Genomic DNA, 13,235 nt, shown 5'->3' on the forward strand with positions numbered 1-13,235 from the left:
TCGTTCAGCTACCCCATTTTGTTCAGGCGTATATGGTGCTGTAACCTCGTGAATAATCCCATTGAGTTCACAAAATTTCTTTAGAGTTGCTCCATCATATTCACCACCCCTATCTGTTCTTAACCTTTTAATATTTTTATTCAATTGTTTCTCAACTTCAGCCTTATAAATAAGAAATTTTTCTTCGGCCTCATCTTTCGAACTCAACAAGTAGAGCTTGGTGAATCGTGAAAAGTCATCCACAAAAGTAATATAATAACGTTTACCTCCTCTACTCATAGTGTTCTTAAAGTCACCTAAATCACTGTGAATTAATTCAAGCAATGTCGAAGACCGGTTTCCGATTTTATTAAAGGCCTTTTTAGGGTGCTTTGCTTCAACACATACTTCACATTTATCAAAAGATGTATTGCTGAATTCAGGGATTAGCCTAAGTTGTTTAAGCCTTTTCACAGAAGCAACATTTACGTGACCCAGTCTAGCATGCCATAAGGTAACAGATTCAGCAATATAAGCGGAAGCAGTAGCAATTTTATTATCAGTCAAAATATCAAGTACAAACAGCCCACCATTACAAAAGCCTTTGCCCACAAAATCACCATTTTTAGTAAGAACAAGTTTATCAGATTCAAAGGTTAATTTAATACCAGCTTTGTTCAATAAGGCTCCAGAAATCAGGTTTCTACGAATATCAGGGACATGCAAAACATTATGCAAAGCAATAGTTTTTCCAGAAGTAAGTTTAAGAGAAACCTTTCCCTTTCCAAGTATACTCACAGTGCTTGAGTTGCCCATGAAGACACATTCTCCATCAGATGCTTTATCATAGTCCTGGAACATATCCTTATTTGAACAAATATGACGAGTTGCACCGGTATCCACCACCCATTCAGAAATATTGCTCACCAAATTTACTTCAGATACAACAGCAGCTATGATTTCTTCAGTGAGATTGGCCTGAGTCTGAGATTTGTCTTCCTTTGTTTTTGAACCAGGTCCCTTTCCTTGCCTACACTCCTTTGCGGCATGCCCGAATTTTCCACAAGTGAAGCAATTTCCTTTAAACTGCCTTCTCCCTTTGAAGTTCTTATTTTTCATTTTAGTGCCATGGAACTGATTTGGACCTTTACCTTTTGGTCCTTTCGTATGACCTGCATCTTTTGACTCAACAAGATTAGCAGTAAATGAAGAATGACCAAGTGTTGTTTCATTTGTTTGAATTCGATTTTGTTCCTCAATCTTGATGTGAGACACTAACTCTTGCAGAGTGAAGTCCTTCTGTTTGTGCTTTATAGAATGAACATATGTTTGCCAAGATGGTGGTAATTTTTCAAGAAGACAATTAGCTTGAAACATTTCACAAATTTTCATTCCTTCAGCAATAATATCAGCACATAAATATTCATACTCATGAACTTGTTGAAGAACAGGCTTATCATCAGACATACGGAAATTTAGCCAACGACTACATGCATATTTCTTAGTCCCATAATCATCAGAACCATACTTGGTTTTTAAAACATCCCAAATTTCTTTGGCCTTTAAGGACTTGCTATAGATTAAATATAAAGCAGATGTCATATAATGCAATAACATTCCACGACAAGTCTTATTATCCTTCTCGAAATCTTTTCCAGAATTTTCAGGGGCTGAGTCTTTAGTGAGACAATAATCTACTCCAATTTGACTCAAGAAAAACTCCATCTTATCCGATCACATTTTATAATTTTTCCCATCAAAAGGGTCTAATTTAGACATATCAGGAATAAAAGTATTGGAATTCATGGTGGCAGATAAGCTATATGCTAACACAAAATTCAACTTTAGAATGTAGGAAAAGAAGAGAGCAAACCGAAAAGAACTTGAGAGAATGAAGGAGTCGTGGCGTGAATTAACACTGCCCTAAAGTTGAATTTGCCCCGCTACGTACACACGGCCTCTTGGCAATCAACCTCCAAGGTTACACGACTTCTATTTCTTTGGTGTAGTACAAAGAAATAGATTGAAAACACTCTTGATCATTGTCCAAAAATATACTTATATCTATATGAGAGGAAAATTGTTTTTGTGTGTGTGCAAACATGAGGGGGAGACCTCCTTTTATAAGAGCTCAAACTTGTAACTCCAAGAATGGCCAAAAGATACCATTAATTCAAGGAGGTAAAAAGGCTCCAAAGTGAAAAGTCACAAACTGAAAAGTCTTGAAGATTTTTCTAGAAGTCTAGAAGATTTTTCTAGATTTTTTCTTTTAAAGCAAACTATAGAAATAATATTTATATTAATATTAATTCTAACAACCTAACCATTCGCATGATCCTTTCTCTATGTGTCATAACTGGAAACATCGGAGGTGGTAGGTTCAACTTAAAAATCTAGCTTATTCCGGACTTATAAGTTGAACGTAAAAAATCTTAAACTTATAAATTATTTATTTATTAAATTATAATATCACCTTCTCATTATATCTAGTCTTTTAATCTTATTTTCCAGTAAAATTCTGAATGATCAAATATTAAAGAATTATAAGTTAAATTATTCGAATATTATGAAAATTTACAAATCATATTATATTTATACTCATTCTGTCTCTTTCATCTGTTTACAGTTTTTTTACACTGCTTGACACGCATTTTAAGGCGCATCTAAAACATGGTTTCATAATTTATTTTCAAAATTTTTCTTTGTTTATGAAAAATTAAACACTAAACTTTTATTCAAAAGAGAAAAAAAATTCAAAATAAAATATCAAACTATACTTTACAAGAGCATTAGAATGCGTGCCGAGTCCCCATCTGCCAATGTAAACAATTAAAGAGGATGGAGGGAGTATCTATAATCTGCTGCTTTATTCTAAACGATAAGCAACATATCTTAAGTCGAGGAGAACGAAACCTTTTATTTTCTAAAGAGTTATATGCAATTGGCACCCCTTATGTTTGGACATAATGCACATTGCACCTAATAGTTTTGGAAAATACACTTTGCATCCCCAGACTTTTAACCCGTGGACACTTTGCACCCTTTCCGTTAATTTCTGCCGTTACCGTTAACTTTTGCAGGGGCATTTTGGGAAATTTAATTATATTTAATTAAAATCAGACCTTTATTTAAATTTTCTGACCATCTAAACAATATTTTTCGGAAAAACTTAAAAAACGAAAGTTGTAGAGAATAAAAAGATCTTTTTAGAATAATAAGGTTCAAAATATAAATAATTATTTAAAAACGATTGTTCATTTTTACAAGATTTCTAATTTTTGAATTTTTTTTAGAATAATTATAAAAAGAATTACGAAAATTTTGAACCTTATAGTTTTAAGAAGATTTTTTTATTCTCTACAACTTTCGTTCTTTAAATTTTTCCGAAAAATATCGTTTAGATGGTCAGAAAATTTAAATAAAAATCCGATTTTAATTAAATATAATTAAATTTCCCAAAATGCCCCTGCAAAAATTAACAGTACGGCAGAAATTAACGGAAAGGGTGCAAAGTGTCTACGGGTTAAAAGTCTAGGGCTGCAAAATGTATTTTCCAAAACTATTAGGTGCAATGTGCATTATGTCCAAACATAAGGGGTGCCAATTACATATAACTCTTTTCTAAATGTATTTTGATCAGATTACTGTTTACCATCCACGGTATGACAGTAAAAAATTGTAGTAAGTGGCAACGCCGAGGCCTGTGAGCGTATCTTGAATCTTGATAGGTTTATTTTGGAGTGTCGGGTTTGATGGGACAGCATAGACAATAGAATAGAGATAGCTGTCATTTTATCCTACTCTCCAAATTTTTTTTTTTTTTTTGACAGATCCAAATTATTTATTTAGAATATACTGTAACCGATAATAGTTTATTTATCCTCTCTGTTTTGTTTCTCGTTCCACGTTCTCTCAGTCTCTGGTATCAATTTCTATACGTTTTTTCTTTTAGAATGTATCATTATTTGTTCCAAAATAACAAATTTTAATAGTATAAATTACTATTATATTTAATATTTTTTTCAACTATCTCTAGTTTATGGCTAGCTGTCCACAGGACCACAGCCATTGGAGTTAAGTACTCCCTCTGTCTCTTATACTAGTCTAGTTTGTCTTTATCATGTTTGACAACACACATTTTCAATCGTTAATATCTTTAATTTCGTATTAGTATTAAATATGAAAATTTCAACGTATTAAAGTACTAATGAATATAAATCCAACAATATCACTCATCACTATATTTAGTCTTATAAATTAGACGTAAATTAGTAATTTGTCTTATGTTATGAACAATCCTGACATATCAAACGAGAAAAGTAAATAGAAACAGAGGGAGTAACACACAAGTTTTGGGCCATTGGATGCATATCCGGCAGCCATGATTATATTAATATCTTAATATGTCCAGTGTTTTTTTACCGCTGGATGGTTGTATGGGAATATCCCCGTTCAGCGGTAAAATAACGCTGGACATATTGAAATTTTAATATAATCCCGGTCGTCGGATATGTATCCGACCCAAAAACTGTGGGCTAACTAAACAGTCCCCGACAAATTATATGCCGGGAACCCGGACCCCTTTATAATAATATAAAATACTATTACATCCACTACCTTCCTCCAATATCTCAAATTTATTATTAAATATAAATTGATAATAGTGTATTTTATCTAACTTCATTTACTTTTTATATATATTTTTTAGTCCGACTCTCCGTGTCTCAACCCAATATACACAGTTAGTTGGATGGCGAGACTCTGTGTTTACTTCGTCATATAAAATGCGAAATATCAAGAATTTCTCTTTTGTTAGTACGTTTAATACCACCAAACCAAAATCACAATAGTAATATTTAGAAAAATGCAAACTCATGAGTTAAATATCTTGATAAGAAAAGAAAGATACTGAACTCCATAATACTGATGGGCCAACATATGCAATACAGCCCACAGGCTGAAGGCCCCTGTCTGAACCTGAATGAATCATCAACATTTTTAGTAAAAATGTAGGAAAACTCTGGTTTCAGTGTTATGAGTACTAGCCTTAAACCCGTTCAAAGCTATATAATTTTAAATTAATTATTAATTATTATATAATAATAATATATATTAATGTTAATAAATTTATTTTTTTGTTTTTTAACTAATTATAAATTATATTTAAAAGAATAATGGTGGAGTTTTTATCTTGTAATATATCAAGCTGTTTAGAGATGTAAGATTATAAGAACTCTATGTGTAGCAGATTTTTAGTTATAAAGTGAATCACCGAACCAACATGATCAAACCAAAATTTATAGTATAGATTTATATTCTTACTTCTGTTACCTCACCCCGAACCAACATAATTTTACTGGGCTCTCAAGAAGCCCAAACAACAATACCAGTCCGGCCTATAATTTATTTCTCCGCCCAGAAGAGTTCGGCCACAGCAGCTGTGTTTTAAATATTTATTTTATTTTTAAAAATAAATTTTTTATTTCAAAGAGAAAATTATATTTCTTCACAGTTGTTGGCCGTTACTGTAATATTTATAGTAATATTTATTTTATATATTAAAATCTCATTTCAAATCTATATATTTTAGAAAAAGTCTGACAATCTCTCCCCTCCCAAGTCCCAATCCAATTCGGTTTTTGTATCTCCATCTCTACAGCTCACCCTTCTGTAAATCCATTGTATACTAATCTGCTAAAAAAGAAAAAAAATAATTTGTACTCTTTTGTTTTGAACTTCATTTATTATAGTTGTTCTATCTTCTTAAACGTTCAAGTTTAGTAAACACCTCGGTTTTTAATTTCTTGTTCTTGAAAGCAGTCAACAATCTGGGGACTTTTTATGACCCATCTACTTGATTCTTCACAAGAACTAATCTTTCCGCCAAATCATTTCAATTTATTCAAAACCAGACAACCCCAGATGCTTAAATTTCTTGTAAATATCTGATTGTTATGGATTTTCCATTGCTGAGCCCCCTGGTTTTGTCAATTGGGCTTCTTTTCAGCTTCTCTGCATTGCTTGTTCAATCCCTGGAGAAAGACGAGGACCCTGTTAAGCCTCACCGCTCACCGCCTCAAATGCCACCTCCCCCGGTGTCTCCACCTCCACCATTGCCTCATCATCATCATATATCCCCACCACCGCCTCATAAGAAGAATTCCCACCATACCAATCAGCCTATAAAGAGTGATAGGTCTCGAAATGGTGGAGGTCACAAGAGAAAAAATCGTGATTTGGGAAAGAAAGTTGGGTTATGGTTTATTGGTGTAGCAGCTGGATTGCAAGTTTGTGTGCTCGGGTTCTTGGTACACCAGAGATGGCAATTTTTCGGAGAGCAAGACTTCTTATAGTGTGTCTGGATTTGGTGTAGCCTATAGCGTTTGGCGGTTTCCAATTTGTATATGGATAAGGATGATTTATGACTGCTGGTGTCTACATTTTGATGCTGCTAATTGAAATTGGTAAACCTCGATGAACATTCTTTTATAACGTGTTAGTCAATTCATTTAACTCATTAGTTTTTCCGATGTCTCGTTTACTTATAGTCATTTATAAAGACATGTCATATCTACACCTTCTGTAGTGTGTTGGTGTTGAACCTGATAGCTAAATTCTATGTAATTATTAATTAAGATAGAACTCTTGGAATTTTTTGTTGTTTCTCCAAAACCGAAGCTTTAGTCCTCCGCATGGGAGTTACGTACCAGGTAATCTTTGATGGATGAGTATTGTAGTTTTGTGGGCAATAAAACATTTTTCAACATGACTCCAAGGGCCAAGCATTAGACTCATGCATCTCTATGACCTCTTTGCATTTAGAGAGAATTTTATGAACCTAGTTGCTTAAGATCAAATGCTCATATACAAGCACGAAACAATTGGCTCTAGCTTGAATCGGTTCAAATTGCTATTAGCTTCTGTTAATAGAAGAGCAAATATGTCTCTTTATGAGACCATATTGTGGTTGTATTCAATTGTATGGTTTATTGACTAGTAAATTCTAAATAAAATTCTGGTTTCTGAACAACACCTAAGAATTGAGATAATTATGCAATAATAAGATTAATTAGTACTATGTAGTATATCAAATCAAGTAAAATCCCTTATTTGAAGAAAAGCTTGGGTGAATTTTAAAGTAACTGATAAGTCTGGTATAATAAGTTTATGTGTATGTTGACCTGAGAAAGGTATACCCTTTTTTTTAAGGAATAACAACAATGGAATTCTTGCTAAAACCTGAGCACTTACATCTGCTCTGATCATTAGCTTCTTAATAGTTAACAAGTCTTTGTATGATTCTTATTTGACCTTGTGAGTTCGCGCCTAATATCTATGTTATATTATTATGATTAGGCAAGATAAAGGATTAGAATGAAACTTGAGAAAAAGACAAGAGGTAAGACGTAAGAGTGAATTAGAACTTAATGGAATTTAAGCTAAAACCAGTAGTTAAAAGCCACAACGGAAGATAAAGAGACTAAGAGAGACATTGAATATATAAACTTAGTCAATACCAATGAACTGTTGGTTTTGGCTGAAATAGTTCTAGCGTGGACATGGGCTTTGAAGTCGAGATCTGTATATCAGAGAGTGATGCATGATCTGATTGTTTTTCTTCATTGTTAAGCCACTGAGCTTTGCCTTTTAGAGGCCACTCACTAAAGAATTGGTGAAAGCCCTCTTGATTCTCTTCACCTCTATCCACTTTGATTGACCTGGCTGGCTTAAAATCATTGCCAAGAATAAAGCAATGCTTCTTTGAGTCTCTGTCTTCTTCTTGTCTTCTATGTTCTTTAATTTTTCCATGATCATTGATGGCCCGGAAGTAGTCAGAGGAAGCCACTTCTGATGCTGTATATGATTCATGTTGGCTTCTCACAGTCCTGGAAACCCCTGGGAAGAAAGCGCTTTCATCATCCCTCATACCTTGCATAAACCTGCAAGTATCAAATTAAAATGGAAGAGCAGTCAAGACATTTTCTTAACTTTTTCTGTATATTTCATAGATGCTTATCTTTTAGGACATAAAGAAAACCTATAATCTTTATATGTCTGATAGGGGGATTTGGATTCCATAAACATTTGCTGAGTTCTGCTGTTCTGATGCATAGGAGAGGACTGGGAGTAGAGGGAATCAGGGTGAATCAGTGCACTAGTTTGTATGGCTGGCTGGTCATGGGCAGAATTTAAGTGGATTTTCATGACTGGTGAGGTAGTATTAGTTGTAATAGCCTCAGGTTTTCTTGAATTGTTTCGGCCTCTGTGCATGTGTTTTTCACAGTATTTGGATTCCCTGTGAGCGTCTCTTGAGCACCTCCACTTCTTCCCATCTGTTCTTTTGCACCTCCCAGGTTCCAGGTCTTCTTTCCTGGTAAGCCCCTTGTGATAATATTCCCATCTAGCTGCAGAACCTATAAATTAACTTAATCTCAGCAATCATTTTAATCCTTGTAGAAATTTAAGACATTATTACAATCCAACTCTTATACTTAAAAATTAGGATACATAGTAGATGAAAATTGTAGAATTTTACTCTTAAAAAACAATATCCCATCAGTTTTGGAAATTTAAGTTACTTTTAATTAGTTTAGTTTACTTCTCCTTTGATGGTACTATGAAATGATGCAAAATCTTTAAGTTTACAACTTTTTGCTTCATTATCATTTTTAAGTGATTCGATTTGGACAATGTAAAACTTTCTATAGAGAAGGGAGTATTATTCTTGTGGCACTTACTTTCTTTGTGAAGACAGAGGGTTGATGAGAAGTCTAACTTTCTTTTGAGAGCAAAGAGTAGATCAGTTGGAACTGGAACACCTGAAACCATGTAATTGTAGATCAAAGCTTGGTGTTTAAACTCTTCCAATTGTGATGCTGTCAAGAAATATCTATTCTGTACACTGCCCATCATTTTTACATACACTAAGTATTGTTTTAAATTTGAAATGCAGCTTGTGAGAAATATTTGAAGAGCAGCAAAGGGGAGAAGGAGATGATATAAGGGCCTCTGTGAATACAAGAGCTCTGGCAAGATCTTTATTATGCATGTATTTGCATCAAGTGACTGAGCCTGATGAGTCTGCCAACTGCTCCCATTGATAAGTGCTCTTTGTTAATGACTGTCAACTCTGCAGTTGCTTGTGCACTGATGCATTGCAAAGCTGATGCTCCCACTGTGTTCTTGTAGTAAGCAGTCTCTGCCATACTTAAATAATCCCATAAACCAATGTACTGATAGAACTTTCAAGAAAGAGGAAGAATCTTAATTTTCTTGATGGAGGTTTACTGAAATGACAGTCATGGCCAGTTGAAAGAGAGTGGTAACAGTTCTTTCTTTTCCTTCTTGTGCTGGATTCTCTGCATTAGTCAAATTGATTACTTTTGTGTAAAGTCAGAAATTACATGTTTTTGTGTGGTGTTATTAGCAGTACTAATTTTTTTACCATTGATATTTCTATTGTAAAGGGGAACTGAAAAGGTATTAATCTACCTTTTGTGATTACAAAAATCTCTCATTTGTCACTTCCTAGTGGTTCACACTGTCACCCTGGCAGACATTTACAACTGCAAACCCATTATATGATGCTTCATATGATATTTCTTTAAATAGCCTTGTCTGTTTCTGAACCTGCAGATATGATATCTTCTGTAACTGTTACAGGAGCGTTCATCATCTTGACTCTACAAAATCTTTTTATGCATTGAGAAGCACACTATATATATGATTTATTTATTAGAGCCTCTATTTGCTACTATTATGTTTATCACATGTACATTACAAATATGAGGGTAGACTTGCTGCAGTGGTTTAATTGTAAGACCGTTTGTAGGGGGAGCTTTAGACGATGGGTATGATCTTTATATTCCGAGATCTAGAAACGAAGGCGGGCCAATTACATATGATTGCTCGTTCTGGAAACGTTAATCTTATAGTATTTCCTTAGGGTCTCTATCAAATGCAGACCCAGTCCCACCAACAAACCCTTGGCCACATTGGGTCCTGTTTCTTTTGTCCTAAACCAAGTGACAACCTTCTCCTTTTGAGACCACTATCTCCTTTCCCTCAACCAACCATATTTTTCAATATATGAATAAACATTTTCAAGGTTCCTTCCTATTTTGTCTTTAAAGTGGATGAACAGACATATTGGATTTATTAGGTCACTGACAGAGTATTAACAAAACGATATTGTTACTTCTGCAATTTTGCGGTTAAAATCTTTAACCCCACCGGTCCACCACCCTCCATTTTGACCGCATTAGCGGTCCCTTCAGCATCAGGAGTCAGGGTAAATAGTAAAAACTGCATTTATTAGTGAGAAACTGAGCTAGGTTAATATCCTGGATTCTATGCACTGGGATCTTATTTATCTTTTACTACTTTTTGTTTCCATGTCAAAGTTTTAGCTAGTTCCCACAATCTTCCACTTTTTGCTAAATAGTTATTTATTTACTCTATTTTTCATGGTTATTTATATTCTCATTTTTCTGAATAATTCGATTGTTTGGAATACTGGGGAAAATTTGATCGTTACAAGTTAACATTTGCGGGCACTAGCAGGTCTAAGCACCACAAGGGATCTTATTTCTGCTTGATGTTTTGTAGAACACTACTTGGAAAATGAACTATTATTGATTTCATCTTTTGAGCTGAAGGTAGCAATCACTGCATTTGGCTACCAGTGCTCCTAACTTTAATACTGCTATGTTATCTCAGTTTCTTCATCGAGGGTTCTGATTGATTTCCAAATATGTGTGGTACTTGTTCAAGTGTTGAAGATTAGGTTATAAATTTGAGCATGCCCTACTTTTGCCGTGCCTCATCCTTCACCAGTGGAGCAAATTAAACCCTCTTGAGTCCACATATCCGCGATGGGCAGTTATGGCTGTATGTTAGCATTGTACAGCTTCGTCGATTTGATTAAACGACCAAGACTTTGCAAACATAGCTTTCATCATTCTGGCTGTCAACATTGTTTGCTTCTGGATTTGCTCATGCTTCCATGTGCACATTTGGACCACATTTGGTGTAATTTGGATTTGAACTTAGCAAGAGCCTCAGGTAATCCTGGTCACACAAGCTGAGAATTTGATTAAGATCAGACGATCGTAGAGGATACGAGAGTTATAAGATGGAGAGGAATATGAGATTGGATATACCGTGTTACGGAGGTAGATTGAAACACGAGAAGCGTTGAAGAAGAGAGTGATGATGATAGGTTAACATCGAATAGATATCTAGAATATTTGTTCCTTGCTTGTCGACGTACAAATATCACCCAAGCATTTGCAGTCCAGTGGTTAGATATTCTTGAATATCTAGGACTTCGATATATTTAGGGAGTGTTTGGATTGTGAATGAGTATGAACATAAATATTTCAACAGGAGTTTCAGAAATGATTTTACTCTGCAACGGAATGCACAAGTTCTTTTGTATATAAGAAGCAGATAATTAGTTAAGAGAAGCATGGTTAAGTTGTTGATTACCTATGATACTCATTATACACAGGGGTGGACTGGTAATATCAAGAATGACCCGAAACATCGCACGAATTCGACCGTGAACTCGATCTAATTCATCATCCCGATTTAGTGAGACAATATTCAAAAATGATCCCAAATTAGAATTTTATTGTCACAACGTAAATTTCAATTCCTTAAAAATTTAGATAAATTTCGCTAGACCCGAATTGACTCGTTTATGAATGAATCCAAAACCCATTTGGCAAGTATTTTGATAAGTTCATCTCATCAGAGTTATACCGTAACTGTTATTTACTAGAACCACGTCAAATCAACCCGAATATTTTGCAAGGTTTCGCTGCAACTTGCAAAAGATTTTAGAAGAAGAAAGCTTGTATTTTGCAGTGTTTGTCACGGGCTTAATTAAACAAAAAAGGTCTCCTCAGGTCATTTTATGCCAGCTTTACAGGTACCACAACTAGTTATGGCATCAACATGCATTGCTGTCCAGGCTTTCCCCCCTTCTATATAAACCTTCTCAAACCTCTTCAAACTCCAGAAATCATCACACTACAGTTTCACTTGATTATTCCTGACAGTAAAGATGATTCAAATAATCTTCCTCTTCTCCCTTCTCTTTCTTTCCGAAGCAGCCGTCCAGGACTTCTGCGTCGGGGACCTAACAGGCCCCGAAAGCCCTGCAGGATACTCCTGCAAGAAGGCCGCGACCGTCACAGTCGATGACTTCGTGTATTCAGGCCTCAAGATGGCTGGAAACACCACAAACATCATCAGTGCAGCCGTGACCCCTGCATTTTCCACTCAGTTTCCTGGTGTAAACGGCCTTGGAATCTCCATGGCACGACTAGACCTTGCTCCTAACGGTGTCATACCAATGCACACTCATCCTGGTGCATCCGAAGTCCTGGTTGTCGTTCAAGGCGCCATCCTTGCGGGCTTCATTTCTTCGGCTAACGACGTTTATGTGAAGAAACTCAATAAAGGTGACATTATGGTCTTTCCTCAAGGCCTGTTACATTTTCAGATCAATGCTCGTGGGATACCGTCCATTGCTTTTGTAAGCTTCAGTAGTCCGGTTCCTGGCCTCCAAATCCTCGATTTCGCGTTGTTTGCCAACAACTTGCCTTCGGCGCTGGTTGAGAAAACCACATTCCTGGATGATGCTACCGTGAAGGCGCTTAAGGGTGTTCTTGGTGGAACCGGCTGATTAGTTTGAGAATTTGAAAACCAAGAATTTGTTTTGTCTGTTTTCAGCTATAGTAATTAGTATTACTTTTTGTTGTCAACCAGTTAGTTCCCTGAGCTCAATGGTTAGTAGTGTCTTGTATACCTTTGTAATAATCTTGTGATTTATATTCAATTTTTATTTCATGGCTCTTGAAAATTATTATAACTAGGCGTTTATTTTCTGTTTGCCGTCTTTTTGTAAATTGTTGGTTTCTTTAAGCAGTGTGGAAGAAATTGAAAATGAAGGGGAAGCAAGAAGAGGAGCGCAAGCAATTAAAAATAAGCATCTTTTTTTTGACAAATATGACTTATAGCCAATAACCTCTCGAGTTGAGCCAGGATAAACTTTTAACCACTTAGAGCTCAAAACATGCATCTTCTTTGTTTGTAAAATAGAGGTGATATATGTGGATATATATGAACGAAAAGCCTTACTATCAATTTTCATGAACACTCCAAGGCCCAAGCTAGAGTTGGATTTACATAATCAAACTCCAAGGCCCAACGAGCTAGGATTGCAGCTAATTGGCTTACGGGCTCCT

At 35.3% G+C, this 13,235-nt stretch overlaps 3 protein-coding genes across 3 annotated transcripts; 2 read left to right on the top strand and 1 right to left on the bottom strand.

Moving 5' to 3' along the window:
* The first annotated feature begins 5,933 nt into the window (after positions 1 to 5,933).
* On the top strand, positions 5,934 to 6,332 carry LOC135150556 (uncharacterized). The gene has a single exon (XM_064086929.1). It carries the CDS (start codon positions 5,934 to 5,936, stop codon positions 6,330 to 6,332), a length of 399 nt encoding a protein of 132 aa, XP_063942999.1.
* Positions 6,333 to 7,403: 1,071 nt separating this feature from the next.
* Positions 7,404 to 9,885, bottom strand: LOC108210085 (growth-regulating factor 5). Its single transcript, XM_017381341.2, has 3 exons — positions 8,718 to 9,885; positions 8,018 to 8,393; positions 7,404 to 7,919 (listed from the first exon to the last, which is right to left on the bottom strand). The coding sequence occupies exons 1-3, from the start codon at positions 8,890 to 8,892 to the stop codon at positions 7,490 to 7,492; spliced, it is 981 nt and encodes a 326-aa protein (XP_017236830.1). The 5' UTR covers positions 8,893 to 9,885; the 3' UTR covers positions 7,404 to 7,489.
* A 2,047-nt stretch (positions 9,886 to 11,932) lies between these two features.
* On the top strand, positions 11,933 to 12,842 carry LOC108210086 (auxin-binding protein ABP19a). The gene has a single exon (XM_017381342.2). It carries the CDS (start codon positions 12,050 to 12,052, stop codon positions 12,671 to 12,673), a length of 624 nt encoding a protein of 207 aa, XP_017236831.1. The 5' UTR covers positions 11,933 to 12,049; the 3' UTR covers positions 12,674 to 12,842.
* The last annotated feature ends 393 nt before the right edge of the window (positions 12,843 to 13,235 follow it).

The sequence above is a fragment of the Daucus carota genome, chromosome 2, assembly GCF_001625215.2.
Source record: "Daucus carota subsp. sativus chromosome 2, DH1 v3.0, whole genome shotgun sequence".
Classification (NCBI taxonomy): domain Eukaryota; kingdom Viridiplantae; phylum Streptophyta; class Magnoliopsida; order Apiales; family Apiaceae; genus Daucus; species Daucus carota.